The sequence below is a fragment of the Micromys minutus genome (assembly GCF_963924665.1).
Source record: "Micromys minutus genome assembly, chromosome: 11".
Taxonomy (NCBI): domain Eukaryota; kingdom Metazoa; phylum Chordata; class Mammalia; order Rodentia; family Muridae; genus Micromys; species Micromys minutus.
This window is the reverse complement of record NC_137980.1, coordinates 93,433-106,760: the sequence shown is the minus strand read 5'-3', so window position 1 is coordinate 106,760 and position 13,328 is coordinate 93,433. Positions and strand designations below refer to the sequence as shown.

Below are 13,328 nucleotides of genomic sequence, written 5' to 3'. Positions count from 1 at the left end.
ATTAAAAAAAAAAAAAAGAAAAGAAAAGAAACCAAAATGGCAGCCAACAGAGGAGGGGCAGATGTTTACCAACCCCACATTAGATAGAGGCCTAATATCCAAGGTATACAAAGAACTCAAAAAGCTAGACACCAGAGAATCAAACAACCCTATTAAAAATGGGATACAGAGTTAAACAAAACGTTCTCAATTGAGGAATATCGAATGGCTGAGAAGCATCTAAGGAAGTGCTTGACATCATTAGCCATCAGGGAAATGCAAATCAAAACAACCCTGAGATTCCACCTTACAACAGTCAGATTGGCCAAGATCCAAAACTCAGATGACAACAGATGCTGGCGAGGATGTGGAGAAAGAGGAACACTTCTCCACTGTTGGTGGGGTTGTAAACTGATACAACCACTCTGGAAATCAATCTGGCGATTCCCAGAAAATTGGACATAGTACTACTTGAAGACCCAGTTATTCCATTTCTGGGCATTTACCCCAGAGATGCTACAACATACAACAAAGATACATGCACCACCATGTTCATTGCAACTCTATTTATAATAGCCAGAAGCTGGAAGGAACCCAGATGTCTTTCAGTAGATGAATGGATACAAAAATTGTGGTACATATACACAATGGAATACTACTCAGCTATCAGAAACAATGGCCTAACGAAATACTTAAGAAAATGGATGCATCTAGAGAATATCATCCTGAGTGATATAACCCAGTCACAAAAGAACAGACATAATATGCAGTCACTGATAGTGGGATGCTAACCCCAGAGGCTCGGACTGCCCCAGAAACAACTCACAGACCTTGTGAAGTTCAAGAAAAAAAAAAAAAGAAAACATAACAAAACAAAAAAAATAAAAAACAACATCATGCTCAATCCTTACACACCAAGAAAACGTTGACTAATTCCGGGTTACATCCTGTTTTACAGGTACTTTTTGCTTATTGTAACTTGTAAGACCTTAATGCAGAGTATCAAACCTTAAAAAAAAGAAAAAAAAAAAAAAAGCCAAGCACTGACACAATTGTATTTGTATACATTTATGCAAAAATGTTTAAATTTTTTTCTTTTATCTTTGTTTTTTTAAAATAAAGTTTTAAAAAAAAGCCAAGCAATGACAAAAATATGTTTCTATACTTTTATGTAAAAATACTTAAAAGTTGTAAGAAATAAAAAGAAAAAAATAGCTTCATTTAGCTTCTTTCATTCTTTTGTTGATTGGATGGATACCATTGAAACTAAAATATTTGTAAAAATACATTTTAATGGTTTTAAGTAAAAAAAAAAAAGAAAAAGAAGCATTCTTCATGATCAAGTTGGCTTCATTCAGGAGTTTCAGTGATGGTTTGATATGCATAAATCAATAAATGCAATACATCACACCAATGGACATGAAAAAATCACATATTACCTCAATAGAAGAGCAAGTCCTCCAAGAAATTCAACATCTTTTCATGGTAAAAGTCTTGAAAAAATTTAAGAATGGATGAAGTATGGTTTAAAATGATAAAGACAACATATAGCATGCCTTTAGCCAATAGCATATGAAATGGAGAAAAACTTGGTATGCACATACATCATCAAATGTGTGCACTCTCTTCACCTCACCACTCTGTTGCATATAATGCTTGAGGTCTTAGCTAGACAAAAGTAAGAGAAAGAAATAGAATTTGTAGTGTTCTTATTTGTAAATTAGATAATTCTGTATATAAGAATCCCTAAAGACTCTACCAAAAGAACTCATAGAGATGAAAAATACAGTTTAAAAAGTGTTAGGATACAAGATTAACATGCATATATATCAGTAACCTAGCCTTCTTATATACCAATGACAAGCAAACTAAAAAGAAATTAAGGGATCAATCCACAAAAACAAATAAAATATTTAGAAATAAATCTAAACAAAGAAACAAAAAAATATAAAAGGTAATGACTTAAAATTTTTAAAGTTATGAGTCAGTTGACAGTGTGGCCATTACACTGTATTTCTACCATTTTATGGTATAAGCCTTGTTTTGAAAATTTTTGTTTCATTAGACTAAGTACATTTACAGTTTCACTTCTGGAAGTATGTGTTCTTTAGAAGCATGCATGGCTGTTTGAGACTTGGCAAGTCTCTTGGTTTGAGAGTGGGGACATCTAAGGGTTGTCTAAGTATTCTATATGACCTCTCTATTGGTAAAGAATATAAGGTACTTTAAAAAAATATCTATTTCCTCTCCCTCAAGAAACCACAATAATAATAAAAGAAGGAAAATAGTATAAAGCTAATGTGCTCTAGTTTTTGTTACATATATCAATAATCCAACGAGTCCTAAAACCATTGTAGGGTTGTGGTAGTTCTAAAAGGATTGTTGTCGTGGTTTCCATTAGACATATTCAGTGACACTTTTAAGTTTGAAGTCTTTAGTAAGTGTCATGCAGGTCATAAGTCAGGGATATACAGTGTATGTGCTATTGGAAACAGCAGAAAAGATGCCTAAGGTGAGAAGACAAAGGTTGTTTTCCATGTTAGGTGCCTATTCAGAGTAAACTATGCATAACTACAGAATAAGGTGACAGCAACCTCTCATTGATATGTTACATTTATGTTGGCAAACAAAACTGGCAATTCATATGTCTTTAGGATTGATCTCACATAATTTCTCTTCAGAGTTGTCTTTGGGAAAGTCAATAAAAAAACAACAGCAGTGTTCATTAAAGAATGGAAAAGAACAAGAAAATTTTAGTTTTTAAAATAGTTTCTTTTTGAAAGAGTTTCTGTTTACACATTTTTCCAGCATAAAACTCAAAGGGGCTACTAAAAATCAACAAGTACCAAATGACTAATCCTTGCTTTTGTTGTTGTTGTTGTTGCTGTTGTTTTGTTTTGTTTTTTTTTGTTTTGTATTGTTTTCTTTTCTTTTTTTTTTTTTTGTCCTTTTTCTTCTTGATTGTCAGTACATTGGCTTTGTAGCTTTTGTGAACTACTATATTTGTTGCTGTAGTTAATGACTTGGAAATTTTTGAAATGGTAATTTTTACATAAATGTGGCTTTTTTTTTGTTCGATTTCAGAATTTGTACTCTACATCGTCATATTAAAAATGAACTACGTTTTAACTATTTTTGAACTTGGAAGAGAGACAGTATTTGATGCATTTTAATAGTTAAAAACAAGGGAAATATATCTTTCAAATAACATATCTTATCTCTTCCATTTCCAGTCAGCTGAGAATGCTGCTTTGGATAACCTGATAGATACCTTAGGTGAATTTGGAGATACTAACAAAGATGACCAACCATACACTGGACCAGAAGTTTTGGTATGTGTGGGATGACAGTAAGAATTCATCCTTAATGGGTAGGAAATCAAATGAAGTTATGGCTATCAAGCATAGGACTGCATATCATGCTCTGTTAATTAATTATGTAGAAGGAAGATGGTATCAGAATTAATATTAAAACTCAAAACTTGGTAGTGAGGGTAGAAATGGTCTGATTTGTGATGCTACATGGTTGCTTTGATTCAGAATATGTCTGACAATGCTAAAACTCTCACTGGAACAACTGAGTAGGTCAGAATGTCTTGTTTTTTATCCTGTAAATTTGATGCAGTAGACTTGAACTTATTTGGGTTTTAAATTCTTTTGATCCTAAGTTGATATATTCTTGATATCCAAGTACCAATGTAGTTTCTCTGGTATTAAAAATGTTATAGATTAGATGAAAGCATTTTTGACAGATGCCATTAAATGTTTGTATCTATAGTTTACAACAAATAGAAAAACAGAGACAAAGACAATTCAGTAGAGAATTAAGAGAAGTTGCATGGACAATGAACAAATAGTATAAGGTTCTACAAGGGAATTAGGAAAGTAACATAAAGTATGGTATGGTGCCTTTGGCTCAACCAAACTGCCAAAGGTTTAAGAATCTCGTAGGTCAGTTTAGGCATTAGATTCTAAAGAGGTGTTTCCTTCGGAGAGACTTTGGAAGCCTTGCCCCTATGTACAGTGAAGGATAATGGCAGAATATTTGAAACCAATGTGGTCAACAGAAAATAGGAAGCTATTCAATGCTTTCTAAAAAGAAAATGGCTTACAAAGCCATGACTTTGAATAAAACAAAGCAGAGCAACAAAATGATAGTATTTATATAGTATTTGAAAGCATGCAAAGTTATAATGTATATTGCTAATAAATCTCTATGTTCACAATATTTTTAAATTATTTTCCCCTTCGGTTTAAATTGAATGTATTACATGTATCACAGTATTGAAAATAAAAAATAGAGTAAATGAAAATATTTTCAAAAGTTACAAAGCATTTACTTCTAGGGTTTATGAAATAAAAACACAAAGAACACAATTCAATAGAAAATAATAGAGATGATGGACTTAAAGTGCAAGTGCTATCTCTAAAGCTAATTAAATAATTGTTAGTATACATGTAGAACTATGTAAATTTTAGTATCTAAATAATTTCCTTTCCTCTCAATAGATACAGAAAAATCAGTACTAAAATAGTACTTTGGTTTTACTCATCATTCTCATCAGAATAACTGTATAATATATTTTTTATGTATGATTTCCTTCCAGGACCCAATGTATTCTACATACCTTGAGGCACTGGGTATAAAAGAAGGGACTATTCCTCTAGAGTATAGGAAACTTCTGGATGTAAGTTATCTTTCATTTTTATTTTACCATTTCTTTCTTCGAAGACAATTCTATAACAAAATCAAAATTTAGGAAATAGGATTTGGTGTATACAGTTGTTATTGTTGAGAAGTACCCTCATGTGTTATCCTTTGAAACTTCTCTGACAATGTACTACAGACTGGATAGTTTAACTGAGAGAAATGCATTGTTTGATGTTTATAGAAACCATAATTAGGGTATGGAAACAGCTGGATCCTTCCTAAGCTTTCAAAGGGGTAGCTCTCTTTTAGACCTGTTGACTAGGCTGGTAGACAGGTGTCTTTTCTCTGGGTCTTTTCATATCACCTTTCTGGTTTGTTTTCCTCTGGGCCCAAATTTGTTCTCTTTATAAGGATATTACTCTTATTTGATTCCCACTAATGACCTTTACTGAATTCCTTACAAAGAGGTTTTATATCCACATAAATTACCATTCTAGGCTTCTTCAGGACTTCAGCGTTTGAGTGGAAGAATACACAATTTAGCTTATCATAGACTGAGAATAGTTTTTGTCAATCAGAAGAATTAATTTTTCCTTCTTAACGTCTTCCATTTTTGTTTCAGAAAAATGAAGGGATCATAGGACCTCTTCCAGACTCTTCTGTGAGTTGTATGCATGCCTTTTAAGATCTGTATCAACACTATGCTGATACATAAAACTACCAGTACCAAACTGAATTTGGTGAAACAGTTCTGTAATCCAGTTATACAGAAAGCTAAGTTTAAGGCCAGCCTGGATAATTTAGACCCTGTCTCAAATTAAAAGTAAACTGGAACTATTATTTCAGATATCCAGGTGGCCGAGTACTTTCCTAGTGTTTATAAGGCTCTAGGTTCAATCTCTAACACCAAGAAAAATACAAATGAAAAAAAAAAAAATTCTATCAAAGCATGGTAATAGGCATGGGGATATTCCTTTGTCCTTGGCCATTTATAATATGGAGGTGGAGATAAATACTGATAATTGTTAGTGGTATGAGCATGTATAACTACATGCTTTTGGAAGAAGGAAAAGGAGAAGCAGAACCAACCCCTTTCAAACATGACTGGCTTCTTTCTGAGTTATTTTATTAACATTACTCATTTGGCATCTAAGGAATGTAAGGATTGTTTGTTTGTTTGTTTGTTTGTTTGTTTTTTGCTGGATTCTTAGGTGTTATCTTGTGCTCTTTTCATTAGAAACCTATGGGGACTGACCATGCTATAGATGCCTTGTCATCTGATTTTACCTGTAGTTCTCCAACTGGAAAGCAAACTGAGAAAGAGGTATTGGTTTCAGTCCTATTCAGAAGGACTTTGCAAGAAAGTATCTTGACTGTAAAAAGAAAACTTTAACTGTTGGTCATAATTGTATTTTCTTTTTTACAAGTCTACTGGGGAAAATTTCAAAGCTCAGACTGCAGGAGTGACCAGAAGTGCTGTCCCCCCACAGGAGAAGAAAAGAAAGGTAGAAGAGGTACTTACTTACTTAAATAGCCAGGGTCCATATGATAGCAGATACTTTCTTGTGTTTGCTTATTTATGAGTGCTTCTAAAGCACAGCCTTTACTCTAGTCATATAAGACTTGTAAGCCAGGGCCTATGCTATGTGACTCAGTGGCAACCCTTCCCTAGATCTCTCTCTCTCTCTCTCTCTCTCTCTCTCTCTCTCTCTCTCTCTCTCTCTCTCTCTCTCTCTCTCTCCCTTTCTCTCTCCCTCTCTCACTTTTTTCTTTTTTCCCTCTCCCCCTCTTCTCATCTCCCTCCCCCTTTCTTTTTCTCTCTCCATTTCTTTCTGTCTTTCTTGTTCTTTCTATTTCCCAGTAGGTCTAGGTCAGTCAGTTTGTCTGTCTGTCCCATGTCCCTACATGGACATAGCTTTTTGTTCATCTCTGTAAAGTAAACCTCTAGCTCTAAATCTATTGCAAGGAGTGATTTCTTGGTGGTATACCCTTGGTATACACCCCCACTTACCCCTACCCCTGCCACCTACTTATCCTAACAAAGACAATTTCATCTTCTAACACAGAAGAGACACTCTTCACTGACCGTGAAATCTTAGACTTGAAGCTTCCTAAAGGGAGCTTTGTGAGTCACTACAGGGATATCAGCACAGCTGTTTCTGTCTGCCTCTTGTAACAGCAACCAGATATAACCTAATTCTCAGTCTTCAAATTTGATCCTGCAGCTTCAGGCTGGATGTGGGCGTATACACCCTGTGAATGGTGCTGATAATGCTAAAGACCATTTCTATCAGGGCTGCCTCTACTCTGCTCTGCTGTTGTGTACAGTTTATTTTTATCTGTAGGACTGAGGGAACTGTAGGGAGCACCACACCCTGAGAGTGAGAGTTCTCATAGCCCCAACACTGTGTCTTTAGAACCCACTTCAGCTTTTCTCACTTACTTGAGCTTGGCTATTTTGCTGAAGGGGGGTGGGGAGCTATCAGAAGATGCATTAGAAACACATTTTTTAAACAAACATAAAAATAGAGTTGTGCAAATTTACTTGCTTCCAGCTTTAATTTTGAAAAAGGTCTTTTGTAATATCATTATTATAATCATATATCTTACTTGCCGAATAAGGGTTGAAGTGTGCCCAATAACAGCTGCTATAGGAATGAGTGTGGTATCTTAGATCAAGTTTTTGCTTGTTAGTAAGTTCATTTTCCTTCCTCTTTTAATTTTCAAATAGTGTTTCCTCCATATAGTAATTTCTCAATCTATAATTCATCTTTTGTATTTAAAATTATATTTTACAATCAAGTAGATAATATGGATTATCTAAGCTCGAAATCATTTTATTGGTTTGTTTGTTTTGTTTTTATTCACAGACTTTTTCATTTTTAACAGGCAGCCATGAATGATCAAGCCCTGCAGGCTCTATCAGATTCACTGGGCACTAGGCAGCCAGACCCTCAGAGCTACCTTAGCCAAGCTGAACATGTCAAAGAGGTAATGAGTTTGTAATTCATATTCAAAGCCTGTTAGTCTCAGCTGAGCACTGGCACATGATTAGAATTCTTATATTATTACAACTGAGAACCAACTACTCTTCATTTTTCTTCCCTTTCTGAGTAAATGTAGGTATTTATTACTGGGGAGTGAGCAACCGAGACAGATGTTGAAGCATTCATGTAAAACATTTGCTATGTCAATATGTGAAAAGTGGGTATGGAGGAGTGGCTCAGTAGTCAGTCACTGACCTGGCCTGTGCAAGGACCTGGGTCAGAATATAGCACTTCAAGAATGGAAAACTATTTTGTCCAGTATGTTAGTATACATCTGAGATTCTAGAACTAGAGAGGCTGAGGCAGGAGGATTATAAACATATTTTAGAACAACCTGGGATACATGATGAATCCTTGTCAAAACAAGAGAGAAATTGTGGTGGTGGTGGTGAGGGGTGAAACATTTACCTCATATGCCAAAGCAAAGGAGGCATCTAAACAAGGTAACAGTTGCAGTGTAGTGAGAACCTGTGAGATTTGATGCCTCTATGTATTTGGAATTTGTGTCTTCAGGAGAACTTATGGAGGGAGATGATTATAGAAGAGTAGAATGGACCTTCTTTTATATTACAATAGGGGTGAAGATTGAAAAAAATGTCTCAAGTTGAAATAAACTGAATAGTTGCACAACAATCACTCTACCACTTGTTTACTGGAGCTCATGCACACTTAGAGCATGTTTGTCTCATGCTCTCCTTCCCCCTTGCAAGCCATTGCAAGCTTGCCACTGGTATGCAGGTGTGATACTAAGTTATGGTTTTTGTATACTTTTCCAAATCAGTTCTCCTAGGGAAAGAGAAAGGACAGAAATAAGTTGCCTGTGTCTGACAAGACAAGAACGGTAGAAAGAGATGGATGGGCAACCAAAGGCTTTAGGAGTATTACCCTATCAGATCAGGGAAAAGAATGTAGCAAGCAGCATTGTCACAATGCCCATGTCTCTGCTGTCACTTCCTGTTTAGGGTTGTCAGGGAAGTGCAGTCGTCTTGACTCCCAGGAACTCTGCCTGAGTCTGAATTGGCCCAGGTCTACTATGGGCCAGTTTCTGTCTTCTACTTTCTGGGAGGGCTCACCTACTGCAGTGTGGCATGAGAAGCTTCATGAAGGTGACCGTAAGGGAGCTGGAGAAACAATCCCTGTCCTCCAGGACCATGTGATATGCTCAGAAGAAAGGGAACATGGGTCCAAGCATCATGAGGTGCACATTATTCAGAGTTTGCTGTTTTGAAGGAGGGGGTTTTGGTGGATCCCTGAGTGTAGCCAGCGAGCTAGGCTGAAGCTATGTTTCCATCACCTGGGAGCTATAGATTTCATGGTTGCCTTAGGCTCTTTAGAGATAATTCGAGTAATTTAATAAGACAACATATGTGGAAAAAGAACATATAAAACTTTCAAAGTTCCAGTAGGGTCTAACTCACTCAGTCACTAATCCACATGAATAGCTTGAAAAACTGACATAAAAGTAGCTTATTTCACAGCATTCTTAATCTCATTACTTTATGGGGTATGCATAGGAATGTGTTCACTGTCTTCTAGAAACGAGTGAGTACTAGTAAACTAATAAAATAACTTTCCATTCTGTTGTAATGCAAGCTTTTCTCTAGTCCTAAACTATAACTATTTCCTAAAAAGATCTTTCAATTATATAAGTTCTTAAGCTAATTTATGAAATCTAGTGGTCATTTATAGTGATTAGCCTGCTGTTTTGTACTTGTACAGCACTTGTACAAACTATGGAAATTTCCAGAGAAGAGACCCAGTCCCTTTATATTATAAAACATTTATATTAACTATAGTGATAACTTTTAAGACATACCCCATTTTTATGTATTATGTATACTGGTTCAGTATGTTTGAGGTTTGGTCTTTTTGGTATCTATGTATAGTGTGGTTATTAAAAAAACAAAGAGGTAAAAAAAGGCTTCAGCTGTGTGTGTATCTGTCTCTGCCCATAGTCTTGAAGTATGAAGAGTCTTCCTGTGCAGATGGCTATTGATATTGATGGAGTTTCCTTAGAGATAGACATGGCACACTTCCCAAAATATTGCTGCATATCAGAACCCCATAGGCAGCAATAGAGTAAAACCTGAAATTCAAATAGAAACAAAGTCCCTTCCATCCTAAATAACATAAAACTCCAGTCCCAGAACAGAGAACATTGCCTGGCTGACTAAAATTGCTTAATAATTTTTTAATTAAAAAACTTTATTTTAAAAAATAAAGATAAATGTTTTTTTGCATAGAAGTATACGAATACATTTTTAAGGTTGTAATTAAGTATTTGTGGGTACATATACATACACATGTGTATATATGTAACAATAATATAGGAAAAGAGGTTATTAATTTGAGGGGATAGGAGAGAAACTTGGAGGGGTTGTAGGAAGGAAAGGGGGATGTGATACAGTTCTATTTTAATTAAAATATATTCTTTTTTTTTTTTTTGAACTTCACACAGTCTGTGGGTTGTTTCTGGGGGTGTTCAGAGCTTTCTGGGGTTAGTATCCCATTATTAGTGACTGCATATTATGTCTGTTCTTTTGTGACTGGGTTATATCACTCAGGATGATATTCTCTAGATGCATCCATTTTCTTAAGAATTTCATGAAGTCATTGTTTCTGATAGCTGAGTAGTACTCCATTGTGTAAATGTACCACAATTTTTGTATCCATTCATCTACTGAAGGACCTCTGGGTTCTTTCCAGCTTCTGGCTATTATAAATAGAGCTGCAATGAACATTGTGGTACATGTATCTTTGTTGTAAAAAGTTCAGTCCACTCTGAGGTTGAGGTGGAGAGGGGAACAGTGGGTTGAGTCAGAATTTGCTTAAATTGTGCCACCTATCTTAGGTTTTAAGCCCTTTCCTTGAAGTAGATACAAATCCTTACACATGGGATTTTAAGGACTCACTTGCAGATTCCATTGCAAATGCTGTAGAAGAGAATTTGTAGTCTACTGTAGAGCTACTTATTTCTAATATATTAATTTGCTCCTGGTTCATTGATCTTGTGATGTAAGTCTTGCTGCTATTGAAGGGAGTCCTTTACAAATCTTTAAAACCAGTTCTCCATGAAGAAGCCATATCTCTGACTCTCTGCTTCTCCCATTTCTGAATTGGATGAGAGAATTAGATATTTTCTCCCTTCTTATATAATCACCCTATTGGGGCAAGGTATATGGGAGCTATTAAAATAATTGCAGCTAATTTCTGTGTTGTGCTTACTCTCCTCCAGGAAGCATTTATTTACTTTGCTGAACCTTCAAAGTCAATGAGCTAAGGAAAGGGTTATTAGCCAAAGAGATAACACTCTCAAAACTACCTTAGCCTCCTAAGGTTTAGACCAAGCAGGGTGTTCTCCACAATTGTTCTCCACAGTCTTTTGTTTTGTGGTTTACAAAGCATTCTAAATCCTTCAATCCAATTGTATGCTTCTTTTGTACATGAAGTAGGTGACATCAGTCTATATGACATTCATTATTTAATTGCTGCTTATTTTTTTCCTCTCCATTTTCATCAGGCAAAAGCAAAAGAAGAAAGGCAGAAGAAGTGTGGTGAAGATGATGACACAGTCCCGGCTGATTACAGGTTAAAACCAGCCAAGGTAAGCTCTCTGCGTAGCACCACACCTATCTGTAGTCATGCTTACAATATACCTTCCCTTGACACCAGGGACAACTTTGAAGAAGCTAGACCACCCATTTCACTTCAATTTCTGCTGCCAAGGGATTAATCACCTCAGTGATGGTTTATCTTTTCTTGACTTCTAAAGTAGTCATTAAAGCTCTCATTTATTTGACTATTTGGGAAGAGGAGAAAACATTCCCTAAATTGTGAAATTTCATGTTCAAAACTAAACAGTATTTAAATTACAAGCCTGATATTTATCCCCCTATCTGGGTTGGAGAATTGATGCTTTTTCTTTCCTGTTTTGAGACACAGTCTCAGGTAGACTTAACCAATCTCAAACTCACTTGTTGCAGTGAAGACTATTCTTGAACACCTGTATCCTCCTCTGCCTCCTAGCTACTTGCATCATAGGGATATGCCTGTATCCAGCTTGGTAGAACAATATTTTTTACTCTTTCATTCAGGCTGGGGTAGCCAGATTGTTCAGTAGGTAAAGGGACTTGACACCAAGACTGACTAACTTAGGTCCCTTGGTCCTACGTGATAGGAAAAGAACTAATCCTGCAAATTGTTTACCGATCTTCCTATCCAGGTGTTCCATGTCACATGGGCACCCATACACACACTCTAAATACTAGAAAGAACTCACTAACATTCTTGTACTCTTCTTGTCAAAGACCTTTTGTTTGTTTGTTTTTTTCCTTTTGCCTCACCAAATAATAAATCTTTCAGCACCTTGTAATGAATAACAAATATCAGCGTACATCCAAATGTTTGATCTTTTAATCAGATTCCTGACTTGGTACTTTATAAAAATTAAATTTAAAACTAATTTACACAAGTACACAAAAACATAAGCTTACCTCTCACATCTTGGATTTGCCTAAAACAAATATAATGGGACATGAAAGCAAATTTTTCTATTTTTTCTTCAATATTTCCAATTTCATTTACAGGATAAAGATGGAAAACCACTATTGCCAGAACATGAAGAAACATCTAAGGTTAGAAAATAACTTTTTTTCTAATACTTAAGCATAGCAGAAATATAAGGAGTAATTAAAATCATTTAAAAAGCTGTATTTCACATGTAGCCTAGTGGTGAGGAGAACTCTGATGGTTAACTCAGTGCTGAGGCCTCTGCTCCTTTGCATATATTTTTAGTAATGCTTTCTCTCATGAATTATTTCTAAACTATTAGTTTCTAAGTAGCATTCATCAATCATTAGGAATTAATGACAAAAGAGCTTTACTTATTTAAAACAGATTGAATTTTATTAATTTCTTTTGAATTCACATTTTATTAGATATATTTTATTTATATTTCAAATGTTACCCCCTTTCCTGGTTTTCCCTCCATGAACCCCCTATTCCATCTCTCCCCCTACTTCTATGGGAGTGCCCCCTACTCACCCAAACCCTCCTGCCTCCCTGCCCTGACATTCCCCTACACTGGGGCATTGAGCCTTGGCAGAACCAAGGGGCTTCTCTTTTCATTGATGCCCAACAAGGTCATCCGCTGCTGCATATGCGGCCGGAGCCATGGGGGCATCCATTTGTACTCTTTGGATAGTAGGTTAGTCCCTGGAAGCTCTCATTGGTTGGTATTGTTGTACTTATGGGGTTGCAAACCCATTCAGCTCCATCAATCTTTTCTCTAAGTCCTCTATTAGGGAACTTGATCTCAGTTCAATGGTTGGCTGTGAGCATCTGCCTCTGTATTTGTCATGATCTGGCAAAGCCACTCATGGAGACACATTTATGTCATAGGAGACAGCTATTTTATATTTTATTATTTTAACATTTAATTCAGACTTTGATTTAGGAACAGCATAAACTACTCTATTATTTTTATATTGCCTTAAATATGCATAGTTTCCTGTCATGATATCACCAATTAGCAATATTTATTAATCAGCTATTATGTACTCAACATTGCTTCAAGTAATTTTCACATCTTTTCTCTTTCATTTTTAATGAGCCATTGCACATAGTTAGTGTTGCTTGTATGAGCACAGGTGT

The 13,328-nt window shown here is 35.7% G+C and overlaps 1 protein-coding gene across 11 annotated transcripts in view; it reads left to right on the top strand.

Annotated features, from left to right (window-relative positions):
• The window catches only part of CAST (calpastatin), a 91,623-nt gene that overhangs the window by 44,662 nt on the left and 33,633 nt on the right, over positions 1-13,328 (top strand). For 10 of the 11 annotated variants that reach the window (XM_080925220.1, XM_080925221.1, XM_080925216.1 and 7 more), the window contains 8 exons: positions 3,213-3,311; positions 4,586-4,666; positions 5,252-5,290; positions 5,867-5,953; positions 6,057-6,143; positions 7,519-7,620; positions 11,197-11,280; positions 12,263-12,310. In XM_080925220.1, coding sequence (XP_080781346.1) covers positions 3,213-3,311; positions 4,586-4,666; positions 5,252-5,290; positions 5,867-5,953; positions 6,057-6,143; positions 7,519-7,620; positions 11,197-11,280; positions 12,263-12,310 — 627 coding nt within the window. The remainder of the gene's footprint in view (positions 1-3,212; positions 3,312-4,585; positions 4,667-5,251; positions 5,291-5,866; positions 5,954-6,056; positions 6,144-7,518; positions 7,621-11,196; positions 11,281-12,262; positions 12,311-13,328) is intronic. The other variant, XM_080925217.1, reaches the window with a different exon arrangement.